The sequence below is a fragment of the Melospiza georgiana genome, chromosome 23 (assembly GCF_028018845.1).
Source record: "Melospiza georgiana isolate bMelGeo1 chromosome 23, bMelGeo1.pri, whole genome shotgun sequence".
Taxonomy (NCBI): Eukaryota; Metazoa; Chordata; class Aves; order Passeriformes; family Passerellidae; genus Melospiza; species Melospiza georgiana.
Genome location: NC_080452.1, coordinates 3,811,757 through 3,834,678, shown reverse-complemented (window position 1 = coordinate 3,834,678; position 22,922 = coordinate 3,811,757). Strand labels below are relative to the sequence as shown.

The 22,922-nt window shown below is 45.7% G+C and overlaps 1 protein-coding gene across 1 annotated transcript in view; it reads right to left on the bottom strand.

Moving 5' to 3' along the window:
- Positions 1-1,582: 1,582 nt before the first annotated feature.
- LOC131093008 (olfactory receptor 14A16-like) overlaps positions 1,583-22,922 on the bottom strand; it is a 118,864-nt gene continuing 97,524 nt past the window's right edge. The window contains exon 8 of the mRNA XM_058040008.1: positions 1,583-1,636. Within this exon, the coding sequence (XP_057895991.1) occupies positions 1,583-1,636 (54 nt within the window). The remainder of the gene's footprint in view (positions 1,637-22,922) is intronic.

Here is a 22,922-nt window from a genome sequence, read left to right as displayed (position 1 = left end):
GATGTCTGGACGTGAGGAACCGAGTGCTGAGCCTGCAGAGACGCGGAACACCTTTGGACCCTCCCGCCCTGACCAAGGGAGTTGACCCTGGCGGTGAGACCAAGCTGACAGAGTGGGAGGGGCACCATCTTATGGGATAAGGAGACCCCAAAGGCTCCCAAGAGGATCTGATCCCCAGCTCTGCCCCTGGTGGACAGAGCTGTGCATATCCTCCTCCTCTGAGTCGCCTTGGGAGAGACGACGGACGCTGCAGACCGGCGAGCCGCCCAATCCTGAGCTGATCACTTTTAATAAAGGCATTAAAAAAGGAGAAGAAGTCTCCTGGCCCCTTTTTGTTTATTTCAGGAGGATACCCATCTAATCAACACTATCAACTCTTTCTGGGGGGCAGTAAGCCCTCCCCCAAGTAACAAACCCTTAACTACAAAAAAACCTCCTTTTTGGGTTTTGCTGACCAGCACCCATGATCGTGCTCCTAAAGCACCTTAGCGACTTCAGGACGAGCAAGCACCCACAATGGAACACTCCACCCCCCGAGAAAAATGCAAATTAAAACAATGAAAACACACGTTGCCGGCCCCTGCTCCCCTCGCTGAATCCCAAGTCTGGGCCTTCAACAAAAGGGAAAAAAGGGATTTTAGGTGGTGGGATTTGATCCCAAGTCTGGGGAGACAAACCCCACAGGGAAGGTAAAACAAAAAACGAAAAGGAAGAGGACTGCCCCCAGAAGAGCACCCCGCGCCCAGAGGGGTTTCCCCCCAGACAGAGAGAAGACAGAGCTTCCCCGCGCCCGCCGGCACGAATTCCAAAAGACAGCAAAAAAAAAAACAACCGCAAAAAATGCAGCTGTGTATACTGCTTTCAAAATACCCGGGTAGTAGCAGGAGGAAGCTGGGACACGCCCTGCCGAGCCGAGGCAGATCCAAAGGCTCCCCCGCCGTGGAACGAAGGCCCCCCGCAGAGCCGAGAGCCGCGCCACGTGGCAGGCACCGGGGCCCCCCCGCGCCAGGCGGAAAAAAGGCGCGCGAAAAGCGGCGGGGGGGTGGGGAGCAGCCCCGGTGCGGCGAACCGCGCGGAAAAGCCGCCCCGCGCTGAAAAAACCGCGGCAGCCGCCCGGCGCCGCGCCGAGAGACCCCCGGAGCTCGCCCCGCCGTGGCGAACCGGGACACCGCGCGCGCGAAAAAGCGGTGGGGGTGGAGCGGTCCCGCCGCAGCGAACCGCGCGGAAAAACCGCCTCGGGTTGAAAAAACACGCGGCAGCCGCTCGGCGCCGCGCCGAGAGCCCGGAACTGGCCCCAGCACCGCCGAGCAGGGACACCGCGCGCGCGGAAAGCGGCAGAGCGCGGCCCCCCGCGTAGAGCTCTACCCCCGCCCCGCACAGAGAGAGAATTTCTCCCGGCCACGAGCAGCGCCCGGGAACCAGTCCTCAAGGGAAGAAGGGTCGGGGGCGGTCCCCAACGCAGGGAGGGGCTCCCAGGGAAAATTAAAAAGGCAGGGGGGGTTACCACCGAGTCCGGGGCTCACCTAATCCAAAGGAATTCGTAATCCGTTCGTGGGGTCCGGCAGTCAAAATGGCTAGGCGTTCAGCTGTAATCCAGGCCCTGCGTGGGCGCCAGCTGCAGCTGCGTGTATTTGGCCTTCAAAGGCAGAGAAGGTCAGAGTTCGGCTAGCTGAGGTTATGGCCGACACCCAGCTGCATAGTCTACCAGCACCCCTCGGCGTCGTATGGCCTCGGGCTGTGCTGGTTGCGGACTGGATCGCTGCTAAAAGACGAGAAGGAAGGAACTGGACACTCGCCGGGGGGGTCTAAACTTGGTTTATTGGAAAGCCCACGATGTATCTGCGAATGACCAAGAACAAAGCGTGCTTCAGGGTTATAAAGGGAAGGAGTCGACCCGGGAGGGGTTTACAGAAGACGAGTAGGGGGAGAAGAGGGGATGAGCTTAACACAAATGACATAGTGGAGAGCCCAATAGGTACCAGGTATGGGAGGGGTCCCGGGACCACAGCCAACCACAACCCCCAAAGACGAGAAGTTTCTGGAATGCTAGGTGGAGTGGGGGGGTGATTGACTTGGCCCAGGGAGGAGAAAAAGCATACATACATGTTAAAAAGGGGAGGAGGAATTATATAACTTAGAAGATTGACAATATAACTGGCAGAGCTGTGGCGGGAAAACTGAGGAGGGCAGAACCATTTTACACAACATGGGGGGGAGCAGATACATAAAATGGGGGAGGAATTAAATGAACTTAATCAACACACTACAACAACCAGCCATGTGGAATCCTTATGAATTAATATGAGGAGCCAGAGAACTCATTTATAATTTGAATGGGATAATTAGCTTACAAGTTGTCATTGAAACAATAACCATCCAAACAGCTACGTCTCTTGACCTTCTTGATGACCAATCCACTCAAATGAGGAATGCAATATTTTAGCACTGGATAGTATTACATTATCTCTTAGCAGAAGGAGGAGGAGTTTTTGGAAAATTAAAGTGTTCAGACTGCTGTTTGCAAAGAGATGGCAGCAGAAAAGTGGTCAAGCAAATAACAGAGGAATTAGGGTTACATCATGTACCTGTCCAAACATGAAAAAATGGGAATGGGACAGCAGTGGTTCCCTGGCAATCTATGGGTTAACTGAATGCTATTTCTCCTCCTATGTGCTCTAGCAACTCTAATCTTTTTCCCATGCATGACGCCTCGCTGAGTGCAACTCTTTCAGCAGGTGATCGAGGGGATGCAGGTAGTAGCTACACCTACTAATGCAGGAATGATTACAAAAAGATGGAAAATGATGTCACTGCAAAAACTTGCAAAAGCAAAGAAGGCCCAGGAAGTAAAACTTAAATCAGCGGTAATTAGGGTCTGTAAAGACAAATACAGAGAAAATAAAAAGAGGAGGGCTTGAAAGGAATAAGATGAATGTGTCTTTACAAACAGACCATGTGAATCTGCTTGTAGACAAGGCCAGGAACTTATAGAAAGTGAGGTAACAGAAGAAACTCTTTGTTCTAGAAATTGTTAAAAAGCAACATGGACTGTTGCTCAGCCAAGGCTGTGTTATATTGATGAACCTAGAGCAAGAGAAGAGAGATTTAAAAGAATTAGGAAGAGTTCATTTTTCTTTCTTATATATAACAAAAGTGGGAGTGCATAAGAGAATAGAGCATAGAGTAGGCTATTCAGGAAGTCTGTACCTTATAAATGCCTCATCCAGTGGGGCACTGCTGCCGGGCGTCTTTTGGGAGAAGCCACGTTCCGGAGAGCACTGTGACAGGCACAATCGTCTTTGCGTGAAGAAGCCGCTTTTTCGCCTCCTGGAGCTGAAAAGAGCGACAGCTTCGCAAAGGTGAAGCAGGAAGCTGCACAACACAGGGATTGTGTGCGCAGCTGGCAAACCGGCGGAAAACAGTTCATTTACCACTCTCCTGCTTTTGCCAGTCACATGAACTTTCGATTGGAAGGTGTTTTGGATAACTTTCTTTGTCTTCTTCCACACACTCTGCAGACCTTATTGCAACATCTAGAACAGGATGAGAGATGTTTTCTGTTTGGCACAATTTTTCCTTTCCTGACCTAGTTGAAAAGCTTTTTCTTAGATGTAGACGAACAGAGACGCTGAAAACGAAGGTACGGAGCTCACCAGAGCTAAGCACTGCTCCTGGGAGTCTTTTGGGAGAAGCCGCGCTCTGGAGAGCACTGTGACCGGCACAATTGTCTTTGCGCGAAGAATCCGCTTCTTCGCCTCCGGGAGCCGGAGAGTGCCAGCTTCGCAAAGGTGAAGAAGAAATCTGCACTAGTCTGGGATTGTGTGTGCAGCTGGCAAACCAATAGAAAACCATAACTTACCAATTTTCTTCCTTTTCCAATGACATGAACATTTGATTGGAAGGTGTTTTGGACAACTTTCTTTGTCTTCTTCCACACACTCTGCAGACATTCGTGCAACTTCTAGAACACGATGGGAGATGTTTTCTGTGCTGGCACAATTTCTCCCTGCAAGACCTAGTGGAAAAACTTTTTGCTAAAATGTAGACGACAAGAGACGCTAAAGACGAAGATACTGAGCTCCCAGGAAATAAACACGCCTCCCGTGTGTCTTGTGCCCGAAGCCACGCTGCGGAGAGCACTGTGACTGGCACAATCGTCTTTGTGTGAAGAAGACGCTTCTTCGCATCTGGGAGCTGGAGATAACGGCAGCTTGGCAAAGGTGAAGAAGGGAAGCTGCACAACATTGGGATTGTGTGCGCAGCTGGCAACGCCTAGAAAACAGTTCATTTACCACTCTCCTGCCTTTGCCAATCACATGAACCTTCGATTGGAAGGTGTTTTGGAGAACTTTCTTTTTCTTCTTGCCAAAAACACTGCAGACCTCCGTGCAACTTCTAGAACACGATGGGAGATGTTTTCTGTGCTGGCACAGTTTCTCCTTGCCAGAGCTAGTGGAAAAGCTTTTTGCTAAGATGTAGACGAGAAGAGACGCTAAAGACGAAGATACGGCGCTCCCCGGAGCCTAGCACCGCTCCCGAGAATCTTTCGGGTGAAGCCGCGCTCCGGAGAGCACTGTGACCGGCAAAATCGTCTTTGCGCGAAGAAGCCGCTTCTTCGCCTCCGAGAGCCGGAGAGTGCCAGCTTCGCAAAGGTGAAGAAGAAATTGGCAATAGTCTGGGATTTTGTGTGCAACTGGCAAACCAATAGAAAACCATAACTTACCAATCTTCTTCCTTTTCCAATGACATGAACATTTGATTGGAAGGTGTTTTGGACAACTTTCTTTGTCTTCTTCCACAGACTCTGCAGACATTCGTGCAACTTCTAGAATACGATGGGAGATGTTTTCTGTGTTGGCACAATTTCTCCTTTGCAGACATAGTGGAAAAACTTTTTGCTAAAATGTAGACAGCAAGAGACGCTAAAGACGAAGATACGGAGCTCCCGGGACATTAGCACGCCTCCCGTGTGTCTTGTGCCCGAAGCCGTGCTGCGGAGAGCACTGCGACCGGCACAATCATCTTTTCACGAAGAAGCCGCTTCTTTGCATCCGGGAGCTGGAGATTGCGGCAGCTTCGCAAAGGTGAAGAAGGGCGCTGCACAACACTGGGATTGTGTGCGCAGCTGGCAAACGGACAGAAAACAGTTCATTTACCACTCTCCTGCCTTTGCCAATCACATGAACAGTCGATTGGAAGGTGTTTTGGACAACTTTGTTTTTCTTCTTGCCAAACACTCTGCAGACCTTCGTGCAACATCTAGATCACGATGAGAGATATTTTCTGAGCTGGCACATTTTCACCTTGCCAGACCTAGTGGAAAAGCTTTTTACTAACATGTAGACGAGCAGCGACGCTAAAGACGAAGATACGGAGCTCCCCGGAGCCTAGCACCGCTCCCAGGAATCTTTCGGGTGAAGCCGCGCTCCGGAGAGCACTGTGACCGGCACAATCGTCTTTGCGCGAAGAAGCCGCTTTTTCGCCTCCGGGAGCTAGAGATAACGGCAGCTTCGCAAAGGTGCAGAAGGAAGCTGCACAACAGTGGGATTGTTTGCGCAGCTGGCAAACGCATAGAAAACAGTTCATTTACCACTCTCCTGCCTTTGCCAATCACATGAACATTCGATTGGAAGGTGTTTTGCATAAGTTTCTTTGCCTTCTTGCTAAAAACTCTTCAGACCTCCGTGCAACTTCTAGAACACGATGGGAGATGGGTTCTGTGCTGGCACAGTTTCTCCTTGCCAGAGCTGGTGGAAAAACTATTTGCTAAGATGTAGACGAGAAGAGACGCTAAAGATGAAGATACGGAGTTTCCCGGAGCTAAGCACCGATCCCGTATGCCTTTTGGCTGAAGCCGCGCTCCGGAGAGCACTGTGAGTGGCACAATCGTGTTTGCGCGAAGAAGCCGCTTCTTCGCCTCCGGGAGCCGGAGATGGCGGCAGCTTCGGAAAGGCGAAGAAGGGCGCTGCACAACACAGGGATTGTGTGCACAGCTGGCAAACGGATAGAAAACAGTACCTTGCCACTCTCCTTCCTTTGCCAATCACATGAGCATTTGATTGGAAGAATTTTTGTGCCAACTTTCTTTTCTTCTTGCCAAACACTCTGCAGACCTCCATGCAATATCTAGAACATGATGGGAGATGTTTTCTGTGCTGGCACAATTTCTCCTTGCCAGAGCTAGTGGAAAGAAAAGCTTTTTGCGAAGATGTAGATGACAAGAGACTCTAAAGACGAAGGTACAGACCTTCCCGGAGCTAAGCACCCCTCCCGAGAATCTTTCGGGTGAAGCCGCGCTCCGGAGAGCACTGTGACCGGCACAATCGTCTTTGTGTGAAGAAGCCGCTTCTTCACCTCCGGGAACCGGAGAGTGCCAGCTTCGCAAAGGTGAAGAAGAAATCTGCACTAGACTGGGATTGTGTGTGCAGCTTGCAAACCAATAGAAAACCGAACCTTACCAATTTTCTTCCTTTTCCAATCACATGAACAGTCGATTGGAAGGTGTTTTGGACAACTTTCTTTTTCTTCTTGCCAAACACTCTGCAGACCTTCGTGCAACTTCTAGAACACGTTGGGAGATGTTTTCTGAGATGGCACAATTTCTCCTTGCAAGACCTAGTGGAAAACCTTTTTACTAACATGTAGACGAGCAGCAACGCTAAATACGAAGGAACTGATCTCCCTGGAGCTAAGCACCGCTCCCGGGAGTCTCTTTCTGGAGAAGCCGCACTCTGGAGAGCACTGTGACCGGCACAATCGTCTTTGCGCGAAGAAGCCGCTTTTTCGCCTTCGGGAGCCAGAGATAATGGCAGCTTCGCAAAGGTGCAGAAGGAAGCTGCACAACACTGGGATTGTGTGCGCAGCTGGCAAAGGCATAGAAAACAGTTCATTTACCACTCTCCTGCCTTTGCCAATCACATGAACATTCGATTGGAAGGTGTTTTGGACAACTTTCTTTTTCTTCTTGCCAAACACTCTGCAGACCTCCGTGCAATTTCTAGAACACGATGGGAGATGTTTTCTCTGCTGGCACAGTTTCTCCTTGCCAGAGCTAGTGGAAAAGCTTTTTGCTAAGATGTAGACGACAAGGGATGATAAAGATGAAGATTCGGAGTTTCCCGGAGCTAAGCACCGATCCCGTATGCCTTTTGGCCGAAGCCACGCTCCGGAGAGCACTGTGACCGCCATAATCGTCTTTGTGTGAAGAAGCCGCTTCTTCACCTCCAGGAGCCGGAGATTGTCAGCTTCGCAAAGGTGAAGAAGAAATCTGCACTAGACTGGGATTGTGTGCAGCTTGCAAACCAATAGAAAACTGAACCTTACAAATTTTCTTCCTTTTCCAATCACATGAACCGTCGATTGGAAGGTGTTTTGGACAACTTTCTTTGTCTTCTTACCAAACACACTGCAGACCTCTGTGCAACTTCTAGAACACGATGGGAGATGTTTTCTGTGCGGGCACAGTTTCTCCTTGCCAGAGCTGGTGGAAAAACTATTTGCTAAGATGTAGACGACAAGAGACGCTAAAGACGAAGGCACCGACCTCCTGGAGCTAAGCACCTCTCCCAGGCGTCTTTCGGGTGAAGCCGCGCTCCGGAGAGCATTGCGACCGGCACAATCGTCTTTTCACGAAGAAGCCGCTGCTTCGCCTCCGGGAGCCGGAGATAACGGCAGCGTCAGAAAGGTGAAGAAGGAAGCTGCACAACACAGGGATTGTGTGCGCAGCTGGCAGACCAGTAGAAAACAGTACATTTACCACTCTCCTGCCTTTGTCAATCACATGAACATTCAATTGGAAGGTGTTTTGGACAACTTTCTTTTTCTTCTTGCTAAAAACTCTGCAGACCTCCGTGCAACTTCTAGAACACGATGGGAGATGTTTTCTGAGCTGGCACAGTTTCTCCTTGCCAGACCTAGTGGAAAAGCTTTTTGCTAAGATGTAGACGAGAAGAGACGCTAAAGACGAAGATACGGCGCTCCCCGGAGCCTAGCACCGCTCCCGAGAATCTTTCGGGTGAAGCCGCGCTCCGGAGAGCACTGTGGCCGGCACAATCGTCTTTGCGCGAAGAAGCTGCTTCTTCGCCTCCGGGAGCCGGAGAGATCGGCAGCTTCGGGAAGGTGCAGAAGGAAGCTGTACAACACTGGGATTTTGTGCGCCGCTTGCAAACTGATACAAAACAGTACCTTACTACTCTCCTGCTTTTCCAATCACATGAACATTCGATTGGAAGGTGTTCTGGACAACTTTCTTTCTCTTCTTTCCAAACACTCTGCAGACCTCCGTGCAACATCTTGAACACGATGGGAGATGTTTTCTGTGCTGGCTGGCGCAGTTTCCCCTTGCCAGACATAGTGGAACAGCTTTTTGCTAAGATGTAGACGACAAGAGGCCATAAAGACTGGATGGAAGGAAATGAAACCTATCTTCACAAAAGCAAATAGGAGGACTCGGAAGAGTGCAAACCAGCCAGACTCTTTTTTATCCTCAGGAAGTTAATGGAGCGGCTATTCCTTGAAAGCCTTTCCAGGCACATGAAGGACGACAAACTAATGTAGTCAGCATGGATTTTCCAGGGGAATTTCATGCTGAACATCTTTTTAGACTCCTCTCATGAATCAACTTGACTGGTAGATGAAGGAAATATTGTCTGCCTGGGCTTCAGGGATGTTTTTGACATTTCTCTACATGGCAGCACACATACCTACCGGAAGCAATAGGGCAAAGGGGAGGGAACCAGTGTCTTTTCAGTGATGCTGAGTGAAAAGACAAGAGGCAGTGGGCACACACTGAAATACAGGAGATTGCCTTTGAACATCACCAAATGATTTTTTACTGTAAGGGTGACTGAACCACGGCACAGACTGCCCAGAAAGACTGTGGAGCCTGGATCTTTGAAGACATTAAAAGTACACCCAGATAGAATCCTGGGCAAGAGGCTCTAGGTATCCTGGTTTAAGCAGAGGGGTTGCGCCTGATTAGCCCCACCAACCCCTTCCAATCTCATTCTTTCTGTGCTAGTGAATTCTCTTCAAGATGCATTTCAAGCACTGGCATGACAAAGTTCTGTGCAGACAGAGATCCAAATGGACATGGGATCTAAGTTATTTAAGCAGTGTTCAAGAAGAATGTAAAACTCTGGGACAAGTGTCTCTTCCCTAACTGAATCCCTTTCATCGGAAAATTCCCAGCTATAGAAAGATCGTCTGATACGCGTGCTTACGACTGGCACTGGCAGAGCAAATTTCTCCCTATGTGTATTTAAGACCAGTTAGGATCTTCACCCAAAGTGCTGTCAACATAGTCACAGAATGTCTATTGTTAAGAAGTGACAACTTATATCAGAATGGCAAATAATGGTCCACAAAATGGATTCATGGATGGGAATTATCTTCTTGGGTTAAAAACAAAAATAAAGAGTTGGTCTTTATTTATCAATTTCATTGCAATATTGATAAGGGAAGAAAAAGACCTAAGTCCTTGACTTTCTTAACTCGAGGAAAGATTTTAAAAATTCCTTGCAAAAATGTATTATCACGATCAGACTATTGAAACAATTTTAGTTGGGTAAAAAGTTCCAAAATTGTCTAGATAGTGGCAAAGAAGCCAAGAAAACAGGAAAGAAACAAAAAGAGAGCAAAAGAGTCAGCTCCAGTGTACAAGCTCGTTCTAGAAGTAGTCTTCTGGGAAAAAGAACCCCCAGTTGAATTTCCAATGTATTCCTGCGCTTGATTCAGTAACTGGTCAATGTAAAACCAATCCTTTTGTACAACTTCTCCCAGCAACAAAAACTCCAAGAGGTTGACACTACCATCATGCCTGTTCCAGACATATTTAAAAGAGAAATGATGATTTTCTTGAAAATCTACGTGCATAAAAGTTGCAAGACGGCGGAGGGATTCCCACATTCTCCTTCCTCCATCTGGCTTGAAAGTAGATTTGATAAAATATGCAACAAAGCACATGATTTATAAGGTAGAGTCAAATGGATGATTTGGGAATTGATCTCTTGTTGATAGTAAACTTCATATCCACTCTGTGTGACCTTTCTAAAACAAAATGTGGAGCTGAGGCATGAATCTGCCACAACAATTGTAAAGCAAACATACACACTCCCCTTCACATGCCCCGCCTTCCACACACACCTAGGCACACACAGAGATCTGCATAGCAGATCATGGACACCTTGGAAAAGACTGAAATGCTAAATGCCTCTCTTTATGGGCAAAAGAGCTGGTGCAATAATTCAAATGACTGGTACAAAAATTCTGTTTAATATTTAGCTCCTATTTAAAACACAGCTTTTCATTTAAAATATTTTCATTTCATTTGTTTCTTTAAAATTACTTAGTTCTCACATGTTGTATGTCTAGGAATATTTCCTTCCAAAAATAGAAAAAAATAGATGATATCTTTTCAGCAGAAAACATTGGTTGATACAATTTTAAACCATCATGATATGGAAGAATTGTTTTGTCCCTCTCTAAGGTGGAAGAAGTATTGGGATCACAGATCATCTACAATGAAATACTTGACATGTTTAAGATACTTTCCATCAATTTTGATCGTCAATTGCTTATTCGTTGTAAACAGTAATTTTTCAGTGAAGGGAAAGTTTGTGTGGTATATCTACATGATGTTCAAACCCAATTCCTACTAATGGAGTTCAGTCCAGGCTGAACTCCAGTAAATAATGTCCGGAATGATATTTTGCCGCCTTCTTTGGCACTTCATGAAATCTTACCATGATGAGGTGCTGAAACACAGAGATTTTCTCTTAGAGGTTGTCTCATGCTGTAACCCATCCCATGGATTTCATGCTGTAATTCTTATCTCTTTCAAAATTTGCTATCTTCTGTACAGTTTTCATGAACCTTTCTGTTACAGTAGTGAATAGCACAGATAAATGTCATTTTGTACAACTTTGAATTTACCCCAAGAACTGAGAGAAAACTTGCTCCTATCCTTCAATCCCAGTTTCTTCTATAGTCCAACTTCGTTTCTCTACCATCAAGCTTCTCCTTTGTTGCTGCTCCAAGCCCCGTCCAAGCTGACCTTGAATACTTTCAGGGATGGGACACCCACAACTTCTCTGGGCAGCCTGTTCCAGTGTTCCAGCACTCCCACAGTAAAAAAGGCCTTCCTTTCATCTAATATGTGTAGGAAATCATAAATCTAGGCATAGAAACTTGGAGTGAAAATTTGAAATTCTTTTGATTTGAAGCACATTTTATATGAATACTGACTTACAGATGACTAAAAGATGTTGATGGGCATTTGAGCTGGCAAGTTTTGAAAAAGTGCACGGAAATTAAAATTGAAACCACTAAAATTAAAAACTTCTTGCCATTTTCTTTTTCCTCTCCTATTCAAAATTGCATATGTCAGATATCAGTGTTTCATGCAAACCTCTCAGATGCTCTCAGAGAAAAAGCTTTTCTTTCGGACTAAGTTGCGGTTGATGTAGAGCACTAGTAGTAGTGAAAGTTTTTCTGGGCATCGGGGCAGCACCTTCTCCTTGGATTTGTGTGCAGAATGCATTTTATCCAAACTGGAAAATTGATCCCAGCTCTGTTCTATTCATCATTCTTACTGCATCAGGCCTGAAGATTCTGTGAAAACTAGCCTGTGGACCTTGAAGATAGCTCATGTGAAACAGATGAGAGGTGATGGAGAGGTTGAGGGAGAGAATAAAGAGCATATGGCCCAGTACGGACCCCAGAAAATACTTCTTCATGTGATCCATAGCCTGAACAATTGTTTAGCACCCTTTAAAGGTAGTGTTTGACAAACGGGGCTGAAGCAGATCTTCAAAATATCCAGGAGATCAAAATCCATTGAAGCAAATTCTCCTGGCCAGTCACCTTGCTGCTGCTGCTAATTCACCCTCCATACCAGCTGATCAGGCCTAACAATGCTGCTGCAAAAATATTGTCAAAAAGGTAGGCACATTTTCACAGATGCAGGGAAAATCCACTTGGATGATGATTCCAAGGCATAACTTGATGAAGCAAGTTATGCAACCTTGTCTACTGGCAATATCTAAGTTGGTGAATTCTCCATCTGTCAGCATCACTTTCGAAAATAAATGTTTGATCCACAAAAAAAATATTTCATATGTCCTGTCTACCTGCTTCATTTCAACCAATGAATAGGCTACATTCCATCAGCAAAGGGTTTATGATCCTATCTTTCTTTAAACTGTGATCATTCTTTATGTTTTTCTAAATCAGACACTGTCTATTCATAAGATTCAGATGCCCATGGTAGGGGTGTAATTAAATTCACCTGTTAAAAATATCCTTCTTGTTATCTTTTCTTTAAATTACCCACACATAACATCAGTCCGAGAGCTGAAGAAAACCCCTTCATTTGCTGTTTGCCAAGTATCATCTATGTGATACAAATTCTACTTGAGAAATCACACCCATTCATTGCCATGTAAACAACCTTTTCTTCATCATTAGGTATTTTGGTGAAGTGAATGATTAGAACATAAGCAAGGGCATTTGTTCAAGATGCTCCAGAAAGAGCTGTGGTCTGTTCTCTTCTTTGCTGCCTATGTTAACACTGAGCTGCAAAAAATGAAAGACTACTAGGAAAAGTGTTACTTTTAGTCTAAATTCGTAAATGATGTTTGAAATACCCTGTTAAATGAAAAGGTGCTCTTTTAAATGATGGCATCTTAAGGGAAAAATTCAGCTTTGAAGAGGTTTTGAGACAGTTGCTTCTGGAAAAAAAAAAAATTGGAGGCATCTAAGGTCTTTAGCCATCCCATCTTGAAGATTGATTCAAAACACAGTTCCTTCATACAGGAAGAAGAGAGGACCATAGATGGCAACCCATTTGAAAATGGAGTTCTGTTTCTTTCTGGTTGGGATTACCGGACACCATTTCTTGTGAAGTCAAGGGACTGCAGTTAGCTCTCCACTAATTTCCTTCCCTGAAATTCATCTGCATTTGTCCCTTTGTCTGGAGTCCCCATTTATTAGTATGCATATGCTGGAATTCATAAAGTTAGAGGGTTTGGAGGAAATGGTTAAAAAGAGTAAGCCTCAGGCAGAAGTTTTGTTAGCATTGCAAATACAGCAAAAAAGTTTCCTAAGCAGTAGAGCATAGGTGACAAATAACAATAGGCCTCTGTAGAACTGGCTTATGGATTGCAACAGGGTTATTTAATGTATCTCTTTAGAAGGTTAGTATGAATGGATCTCTGTTCTTTGTCTCTTATGAACCAGTCTTTCTTTTACCTACCATCACGTGTGTTTCATAGGATTGGATAGAATTCTTGGCAATATGTGTTGCTCTAGGTGTGATTGGCTGAAATCTAGGCCGAGATGGTTTTATGCTATGCTGTAATGTCACACCCCCTTGGCATTCCCTGTGGATCAGCAAGCTGTTAACATCCTGTCTCCATGGTCTAACAATGTGCTGAGACTGATGTGCTGAATAAATAGCTCATGTCACTGGTCCGGATGTCCCGTCTCCGTTCGTGATTGTATATAGTTTTGCCAGCAGCATGCATAGATGGTATACTCCATCGATGCATGATTAACAGATTAACAGATTAACAGATTAATGTGCCTTTTGCTGCTATCTTCTTTTGCTGCTCTATTTTGCTTGCTTTGTTCTTGCTTTCTGTCAAAGAAATGCTAGCAAAAGCCCTCCTCAAGTCTTGCTGTGAAGACAGACTGCCGGAAAGTAGAGAAACTTCAAACCTTTCCAAGACCCATGTAGCACGTGTCTTGGTCAATTTCTATACAGATCCTTTCTTCCAGCAGGACTTTTTTGCACCGTTAGCGCACATTGAACTGAATCTAGTACAAAAGTAGTGACTAGAGGAACCGTTCTCTTTTCATTTGAATGGTGATAAAAATGCGTATCAAAAACATTTTAGAGCGACAGGAAGATTTTCTACGTAGCTAGCAAATCATAACAAGATGCCTATTCACCAGGTGGGTTCCTTTGGGAATTTACAAGAATTCCCGACAGAAAACACAGCTTAGTAAACTACCAATCTAAATCACAATATCTAGAAAGGTGACATGAAAAAGAGCAAGAGGAAGAAATTCAAAAAGAAAATCAGAAATAAGGCACAACCTCTCCTCCTTTTCTGCTTACTACAGTACCTTAGAAGTACCTTCAAGTTTCCTAACAGTCACATCAGTAGAAAACTGTGCCAAGAACAATTGTGGAAAACTGTGGAAAACCATTCTATCACAAGAGAAACAGGGTTTGCTTTCACAACCATTAAATCTGCATGCAATGCGTATGGTAAGGGCATGTTTTGTATATTCAAGAACAACTGAAAACTATTTCTGAATTGAAGGGACTGTGTCGCAGACATTTCTCCACAGAAATCCTTTCTTTTGGATTTCTGTGTCTTCGGGAGGCCAGAGGCCTCCGAAGAGAAGGTAAACAATTATTATCAGCTGCTGTGGAATGCAACAGGGACACCTTGATTGGCTCATTTCCTATGTTTATAATTAAGGGCCAATCACCAGGGCAAGTGAGGGGACTGAGTCCCTGGACACAACTTTGTTTGGGATTCTTTTCTATCTATTCTTAGCTTAGCTAGCAGCTCTGCAAACCTCTCTCTATGTTCTATTTAGTATAGTCATAATGTATTATATATCATATCTTAATAAATAAGCCTTCTGATCAAGATACAAGATTCACCGTCTCTCTATCACCAGCCGTGCCCACTCAGGTCGCTGTAATAGGACTGCTTTTTGTTTGTTATGATTGACTTGGCTAAATATGGCGCATGTTAAAATACTGCAGACATGTGGTTCATTTGAGAGATGCCAACTGCAAAGGAGGGAAGCATTTTGTGTGCTTAAGAAAGTCAAGTATTCGAGAGTGCTTTTGTTACTTCTTTAGAAGGTTAGAATATGCCTAAAAGATGCTAGCTGGGGACTTGCAATTAATGAATTATTTGCTGTAAGTAGGTCAAATGACATCAGCTTTCAAAAAGGAAAAGTAGTCTTATTCCATGTGCCAATTCTAAAGTAGATTAATAAGCCTTAAGCAGAAGATGGATGTGAAGAGGGATATGACATCAAAGGTTAAGCAACACTGCTGACAGGAAAAGGCTTACCTTCTTCAGATACAGGAGACAAAATACTATTTTGACACAAACATTGCTATTCAGACGACAGCAAAATTCTGAGTGACAACAAAATTTACTCAGTCATGACAGTAAAATTTGCTCCCATCAAAATGTGCTAATCAATTCTTAGTGTAAGCTAAGCACCTTAAGCAAAGGGTAGTTCAAGCGTAACTGGTATTTGATGGCAAAAAAGGCAACTTGGCCTGCGTTTCTCACTTCTACTCCATTCAAAAGCTTACTCTGTCTCAGATTCCTTCAGAGGGATACCAACGCAAGCCGCGAAACTGCACAAAAATGATGATTTAAAGAAAGATAGATTAGAAAAATGGAATAATGGTTCATGTTCTTTTCCTTCCAACTGCTTTGTTTGCCCTTTTAAATTTTTGAAGTCCTTTCTGGTGTCACCATGGTTGCACTGCAGCAAGTGTTCCGTTGTAAGCTGTCCATATTGCCAGCTTCTGGACTGCCTTCAGAAAACTTCCCACTGGTTTTGTATAGAAATCACGAGCAGTAGAGATGACAAAGACTGCAGAAACCTTCTCATCTCCTTCTAGAGCAAGACCATGTCTTTTACCCACTCTTAACTAGACAACTTTCATCAGTCATGAGGGAGTCTCATGTTCAAGAGCTAAGCAGTGACAGCTGTAAATGACAAAAAGCACCCTGAAATTCTCTTGGGACTCCAGCAGAGAGCAATGAAGGAGGTTGAATTCACCTTCTTGGGAAGTTCTAAAATGCACATTAACTTGAGCACAGGAGCTAAGCCATTGTAACCTTTGTTGAGTTAAAGAGGATTATAGCAAAGTCTCTTTGGTCACCATCTATTTCAGTGCCACAAGCCCAGAGTTATCATGACAGTGGTGGGCATTTTTATGGAGGCTCCGAGGGCTCTTGCCATTGTTATTTTTGTCTATTTGAGATGGATTCTGCAAGTTTGAATAGTTCCAAGTCGGTGTCTTATGTTTCTAAATACCATCTTGCAAAAGCAGAATGAGCTCTCTCCCTCTGGCTTGTCAGCATGTTAGAGCTTGGTTCCACATGAACCACACTGGATAATGATCAGCCAATGTCTTGCCAATCAACACTGTAATTCCCTGGCCTGAGGAGTATCAGAAAGACCTGCTGAGCTCCATGGGCATTGTCAGCTGCATGGAAGTGAGCATCCTTGGCCTTGCTGAAGAAACTGGAGCTCAGCTTAGGTTAGATGCTCTTGAGCAGGAGAAAGGTTGGAATTTTCAGGTGTTTCCAGAGGCCTGTGTGCCCAGAGGGACTGAGTTCTGGGGAGCAGCTGGATGTTTCTGCACATCATGGAAAGCGATTGCCAGACAGCTCAAGCCTCACCAAAGGTAAACACTCCCCAGCTCTTCTCAGGCAACATTTGCTTTGGGTTTCAAGTTTTTCCCACTTGTCTGTCTGTGAAGATGCCCCTTAAACCACAAGGCAAGCCTCTCAGAACTGGTGTTACATTTGCAGAAATGAAGAAAAGAAGCCCAAACACATGAAAGTTCCTAAGGCACTGATTTTTAGAGAGGAACTTAACCCCGTGTGCAATTTCTTTTCACTGGGAAACATGCCTGAAACCTGGGCATGAGGGTGTAAAGGCCACAAAGTCTCTTCTGCTTCTTGTGCAGTGCTGCTGAAACACTCAGTGACCGTGTTTCTCTCCTAGCACAAGCCACATTCTGCTCGTCACCAAGCCAGAGCCTGGTGATGTGGAGAGCCTGCCAAAACCTCGCATTTATTCCTGGCACTTTCTGGGATGGGCTTACTATTCATGCATTGACTTGAGTAGCCAAATGAGTAGAGGGTGACCGTAGGGATGGAACCTCTCCTTCTGATTTGACCATGAAAATTTTTTCTTTTCCATGTAAGTAAAGCAGAAATTTTCAGGCTGCTGAGAGACAGAGCTGCATGTGGCTCCTGTGTGTCCAAGCAGGCGTTTTCATCCCAGTACATTTGTGCATGCATCTTAATGTGTCTGTGTTGAAGATGAGATTCCAAATGTTTGTTTCCTTACGTGAGGAATACTTGGTGGATTTCCTTTCTTTTCTTCCAATTCCCATTGTTTTCAAGAACAAAGCAAAAATCTTGATTCATTTTGTTTTATGGCAGCTGTGCTTAAGGGACGAGAAGCACTGCAGACATATTTTCCATGTACTAACCCTTGGGTACAGAGTGGAGTCAGTATAGCAAAGTCATTCTTCCAAAAACCTCCTCAAGCTGGTATGAATCCTCAGGGAAGGAAATGTGCTTGTGCTGATGTAGTTCCCACTAACTAGGTCAGTCAATGAAATCAGCTGCCAAGGCAAGATCTGCAGGATGGTGGGAAAGCTGTGGCTGCATCGGGGTTTGGGTGTTTGTTTGGTAAAGCAAAGTCATCTCTGTGTCTCTGCCAGGGCAGAAACTGCCACTGCAGAGTGGAGCTTAATCAATGGGCTCTGGGAGAGCAGTGACAGATGGAAAGAAGCAGGTGGAGCCTGGTGTCTCCTTTTTCCCCAGCCTCAACTCCTGATAGCCACAGGAGGAAGACAAAAGCTGCCCAACCTATTTTCATCTTGCCTGCATGACTTCCTGAGCTGCTGCCTGCAGAGAGATGAGGAGCAGTGCTGGTCTGCCAAGGAGCTCCTGCAGGTAAAATGTGAAGAGGCTGCAGGTGAAACAGGCTCTGAGGGATGGGCTCCTCCTTCACTCAAGTCCAAGGCATCAGATGAGCCCCCTTCCTCCTCACCTCCACTCTTGGTGCTCTTCAAATGAAAACAGTGAGGAATCCTAGACTGGGCTAGGCTGGCAGGGCCCTGCAAATGTCCTCTGGTGCAAGTGTCCTGCAATGAGCAGGGACATCTTTAAAGAGATCAGGTTGCTCAGAGCCCTTTGCCACCGGAGCCAGAATGGTTGGAGGGATGGGGCACCTACAAGCTCTTGGGGCAAGCTGTGACAGGATTGCACCATGCTCCGAGTAAACAAGTTCTTCCTTAGACCTACTCTGATTAGATGCCCTTTGTGTTTAAAAATATTTGTCCATATCCTATTGTAACTGGCCCTGCTAAAAAAGATGTCCCTCACTTTCTTCAAAGCCACTGTGAAGTCTTGGAAGTGGCAATAAACTGGGGCCTGTTCTTCACAAAACTGAATAACTCCACCTCTTTCTGAATTTCCTGAGAGGAGAGGTGCTCTGTCCTTCGACTGTTTCTGTTGCCCTCTTTTGTGATTTGATAGAGTGTTCAGTTTTATCTAATGGCAAAAGAATTGAAGTAGAGCAATGCAGGGTACAGAGACATGAAATGGTGGTGGAGGAACCCAAGGAAGCCAGTCCCAGCCTAGGGGTCAGAGATTTGGCTGTGGGCAGGAGGGGCTGTGGGGGGCTCACTGTGAGCCTCTGAGGGGCCCTGGTTTGAGCCCCCCAGCCCACCCTCAGAGGTTTCTGCCACGCAAACAGGGACAGCTGGGAGGGACTTGTCCATCTGCTGCCTGGCACGCTCAAGCAGACGGGAAATGTGTCAAGGTTACTGCCAGGTTGTGTGGCAGAGAGGGAACTGTAGGGCCCAGTGCCACTGGGCTGGCCCTGCTGGGAAGGAAGGTGCCATCCAGCACAGGAGGGGCAGGGCATGGAAAGGTAGACACTGCTTTCTGTCCCTGTGGGAATCAGCACAGTGCCTGTCTTTCAAAGGCAGGGGCCTGTGTGAGTCATTGGAGTTTCCTGAAAGGAAGAAAACCCAGGGACAGAAAGCGCCATTTCTAGAGCACTGGCAGGGCAAAAATCCCAACAAGATAAAGAAACCTGAATAAATGGATGAGTGGGATTCTGGGCCAGGTTTGCCTGTGATGGCAGGGTCCTGCACATGACTGCTGGGGAGCAGATGGTCCCATTGCCCCTCTTTCTGGGTCTTTTTAGGACCCAGAGCAATCCCAATTGAGCCTGTGAAGCACTGAGCTTGGAAAGTAATGGTTCACTCTTCACTGTTCTTTGTCTTTTTGTTGTTTGGTTTGTTGTCTCTTTTTGGTTTATTTGTTTTGTTTTGTTTTTGCTTGTTTTCTTTTTTTTTTTTTTGTATTTATTTTTTGGTCTTTTGGGGGTTTTTTTTTGTGGGCAGCATCCATTTCTAACATCAGCCGAGGTTACATCCACCCTGGCACCACTCATCATCTCAGTGAAGAGGAGGATGGAGAAGCAAACAGTGCTATAATCATATCAGGACCATTTTCTCCATAGCCATCTTAGAGTAGGAATGTAGACAAGGACTGTAGAGTAGGATTTAGAGTAGGATTATGTGGAGAAAAGTCAAAAGACTCTGCACAATTCACTTTGAATGAAGGAGAAGCCATTTATTGTGCTTCTAAACATAGTTTATAATTATTTCCTGTCCTGTAGGTTTCTATAGTCATGCATTGTTCGGTTGGTTGTTGCACTCTGTCCACGTATCTCTTGACTGGTAGCTCTATTTTGTCCTGAGGCAAGCACGCATCTTTTTCTTAATCTAATTGGTAGATGCTGTAAGAGTCATTTTATTTGGGTTGCTACCCTTTGTCTGTCAGCAACTCTTCTGCTTCTTCTTTCTGCTCACAACATCACCTTTTTATCCACAAAGTTGAATGCAGCTTTATTAAAAACCTGACCTAGTCCTAGAAGGTTAGTTAGTTTAGTTAGCTCCAGAAGGTTAGGCTGGTTCATTTAGTGCCTGTCCATTTTTCTGTAAATACTACCCTAGAGGATTAGAGAGTAGGATTGTAAATAAATAAAGTTTCTGAAACTTTAACTCATCTGGAGTTTCTTTCTCACCATGTGAACAAGCTGAGCATTTCCTTCTGAGTTGTCAGCTGTCTCTTAAAGGTGCAAATGGCTTCTTTGGTATTGTGAAAAGTACATATTACAGAATAGACTCTTCACAGATATTAGAATGAATATATATATATATTAATTAATATACTATATCTGTTATGTTTTCTTAGGTAGTAGTACTGTATTTTTTAAAGTAGTGTGGTATGTTGCAGTGTGATGTCATGGTTTGCCTCAGGTACCCTAGGTTCCTCCCTGATAATTCCCTGCCAGGTGTGTCAATCATCCCTCTTTTCCACACCCTGACCCCTGCTGAGTGCTGTCTGTCAATCCTGGCATTCCAGAAGGGTGTCGAGTGATTGGCAGAATTCAAAAGATGCCCTCCCCTCCTGGAAGGACATTGGGCCATCCATGTGTCCTCTGTCCCTTGAGACTTCCCCGCCCCGTACCTGGTTGGTACTTAAAACAAGTGATTGTTGTTTTTTCCCAACTTTGCTTTCAAAGTTGGGAAGACTCTTCATTCATCATCTCCAGAGCACACTGCCCTTGGCCCGCACATTGGCCCATTTTGGTACATCTGTGACACTTCTAGTTGAGGCAGAAAGAGCAATGGCTTCTGAAGGCAAAACCAAAGGAGGAGTGGGGCAGCCAAGACATCCTGTGCAGATTCAGGCCTTCAGCTGTGACTGGAGAGCATTGGGGTTCCTGCCTCTTGGATTTGTATCCCTAAATGCAATAATCTCTTTGGCTGGAGGAGAGCCTTGCTCAAGTGAGAAAGCAGAAAATCAGAGAGGGTGCTTGGGAAGGTCTCCTGTGGTGCAGAGCTGTCAGTGCCTGTGAGGTGAGAGCGGGCCCAGCCTTGGCTGGGCTGGAGCCCCAGCAGAGCCCCGGCAGAGGCTGGAGCAGCCTGACCCCCGGCAGAGGCAGGCTGGAAGGAGGCCCTTGGAGCTGCAAGAGGCAGCAGCCAGGCCCTGGGTGCCTCTTGCTGGGAGCGGGCGAATCCTCCGCTCTCAGAGCCCAGGTGGCAGCTGGCTGCTGCCGAGGGGAAGCGCAGCCGTGCTGAGCACAGCCCGGCCTGGGGGCCATGGCCGTCTGGAGTGTGCCCAGGAGCAGGGAAAGGCCAAGGGCAGCCGTGGGCCGCTGGGCTGGCTGAGGATTCCTCCTCTTCTGCCGGCTGGCCTGCAACTCCTGGCAAAGCTCAGGAGTGTGTGCAGCACTCTGGGCACCGGGGCAGGGAGCCGGGCTGCTCGGCAGGCTGGAGCACAGGGCAGCTCCTTCAGGCCCGGCACTTGTGCCAGGGAAGCGAGGCCAGCGTGAGGCAGGGACAGCTTGGCAGGGCCCATCTGCAGGAGCCAGCGCCTCACGCAGCTCTGGGAGGAAGCACCTGCAATCCTGCAGTTCTGCACTGAGCCAGAGCAAAGGTGTGAGATGCAGAGCGTTTGGCAGAAATATTCAGGCCCACCAGGCCAGCCTGCTTTGTGCTCTCTGGCGCACAGCAAGCGCTGTGCAATGCAGCTCTGAGCTGCTGGGAGAGAGGCAGTCGGGGATGTGCCTGAGGTGAGTCAAGGGGTTAGCTGAAAATGTATTTAGGATAATTGAAAAGTGCAGATAAGTCTAGGGGCCAGCTGGGAATATAATTGGAATAGCAGAAGATTGCATGTTTTAGTTAAGATTTTAAAATGAGGTAAGAAGCTTAGTTAGTAATACAGCTAGCAGAAATCATGCCCCTTAGTTAAAGAGTACCAAATATATTAGGAGCATAAAGCTAGGAGTGACAGGGATAGAGGAAGCAATTGTGAAGAAGCAGAGACCATAGAAATACCTTGCCTTAAGAATAATTGAACAGTTAGGAGAGGCTTGGACCATGAGTAGCAGGTCAAAAGGTCTTGCCAACTGGCCATGGGAGAAGAGTTCACCATGAGGAAGACGGCTTTCTTCCTCCCATACAACCACTCCCTCATTTCAAAATCCCACCGACCCAGTTGAGGGAGTACAATTGTGCAGCTGTAATAGATATTCAGCTGATAAAAATGCAAAGCAGGCAGATAATAATTATGTATTCTGGGTCCTTAGGAACCCAATGTAAAACCTTTTCTGTAGAAATAGAGAGCAGGAGTCTGCAACTCCTTGAACATGTCTTTGGAAACTAGTTCACATGTGTCCAGTGCTGCAATAAATACCCTTCTTTTCTACTATAATTAGTTGAAGAGTCATCTGTCCATGCTTCAAGGGTTATGCTGGAGTAGTGAACTGATTTGCAAGGGAGTAGAAGAGTTTCAGCAGGCAATTTTTGGAAGAGATGGAAGGCTCTTGTGACTGAAGGGAAAGCTATTTGGAATGTAGTAATGATCCCAAAGTCCATACAATTGTATCTTTGTGTCTGAATTTAAACGAGAATGATTATAGATAGCTTCATGCAATTTGTCTAAAAATTTATCAAAGTCTTCATTCTTTCTTTGACAAATCTGTGTAAAAGACATAGTGTGTAACTTATCTGGAAGTGCAAGGATAGCATTATATGCTAGTTGTTGGCTCATCTGTAAGACTTGATCAATGCTCTTAGCCTGGGCAGTGGCAGTAGCCCTGGGCCCTTTGCCAAGTAACTGTTGTGCTGTTAAACCATACAGAGGATTACCCTGCACTCTAGCACAAGTCTTGCTGCTTCTTGAGTACACTTTTCCTCCCAGCTTTTATGAAACATCACCTGCTGATGGGGTGGCATTCTAAGTCTTATTAGGGTATGCACATCAGCTGGAATTATTGTGTTAGATGGAAAAATATACTGCAGAAGTGACTGTGAAAGTTGGGATTTTCAACCAAATTCTGAAATTGCAGCTCTCAATTTTTCTAAAATTTTCCAATTGAAAGGTTCTCAAACTCTACTTGCAGCATTAGCTACTACAAGAAAAGCTTCTACATCATTGGAGAGAAAAGTCCCTTCTACAATATCTTCTGGAATAAATTTTTTCTACTTTAGTTGCTGAGCTGCTTCTATTTCAGGGTCACAGTCCAACTCTAATTCCACATTCTTTACAGAG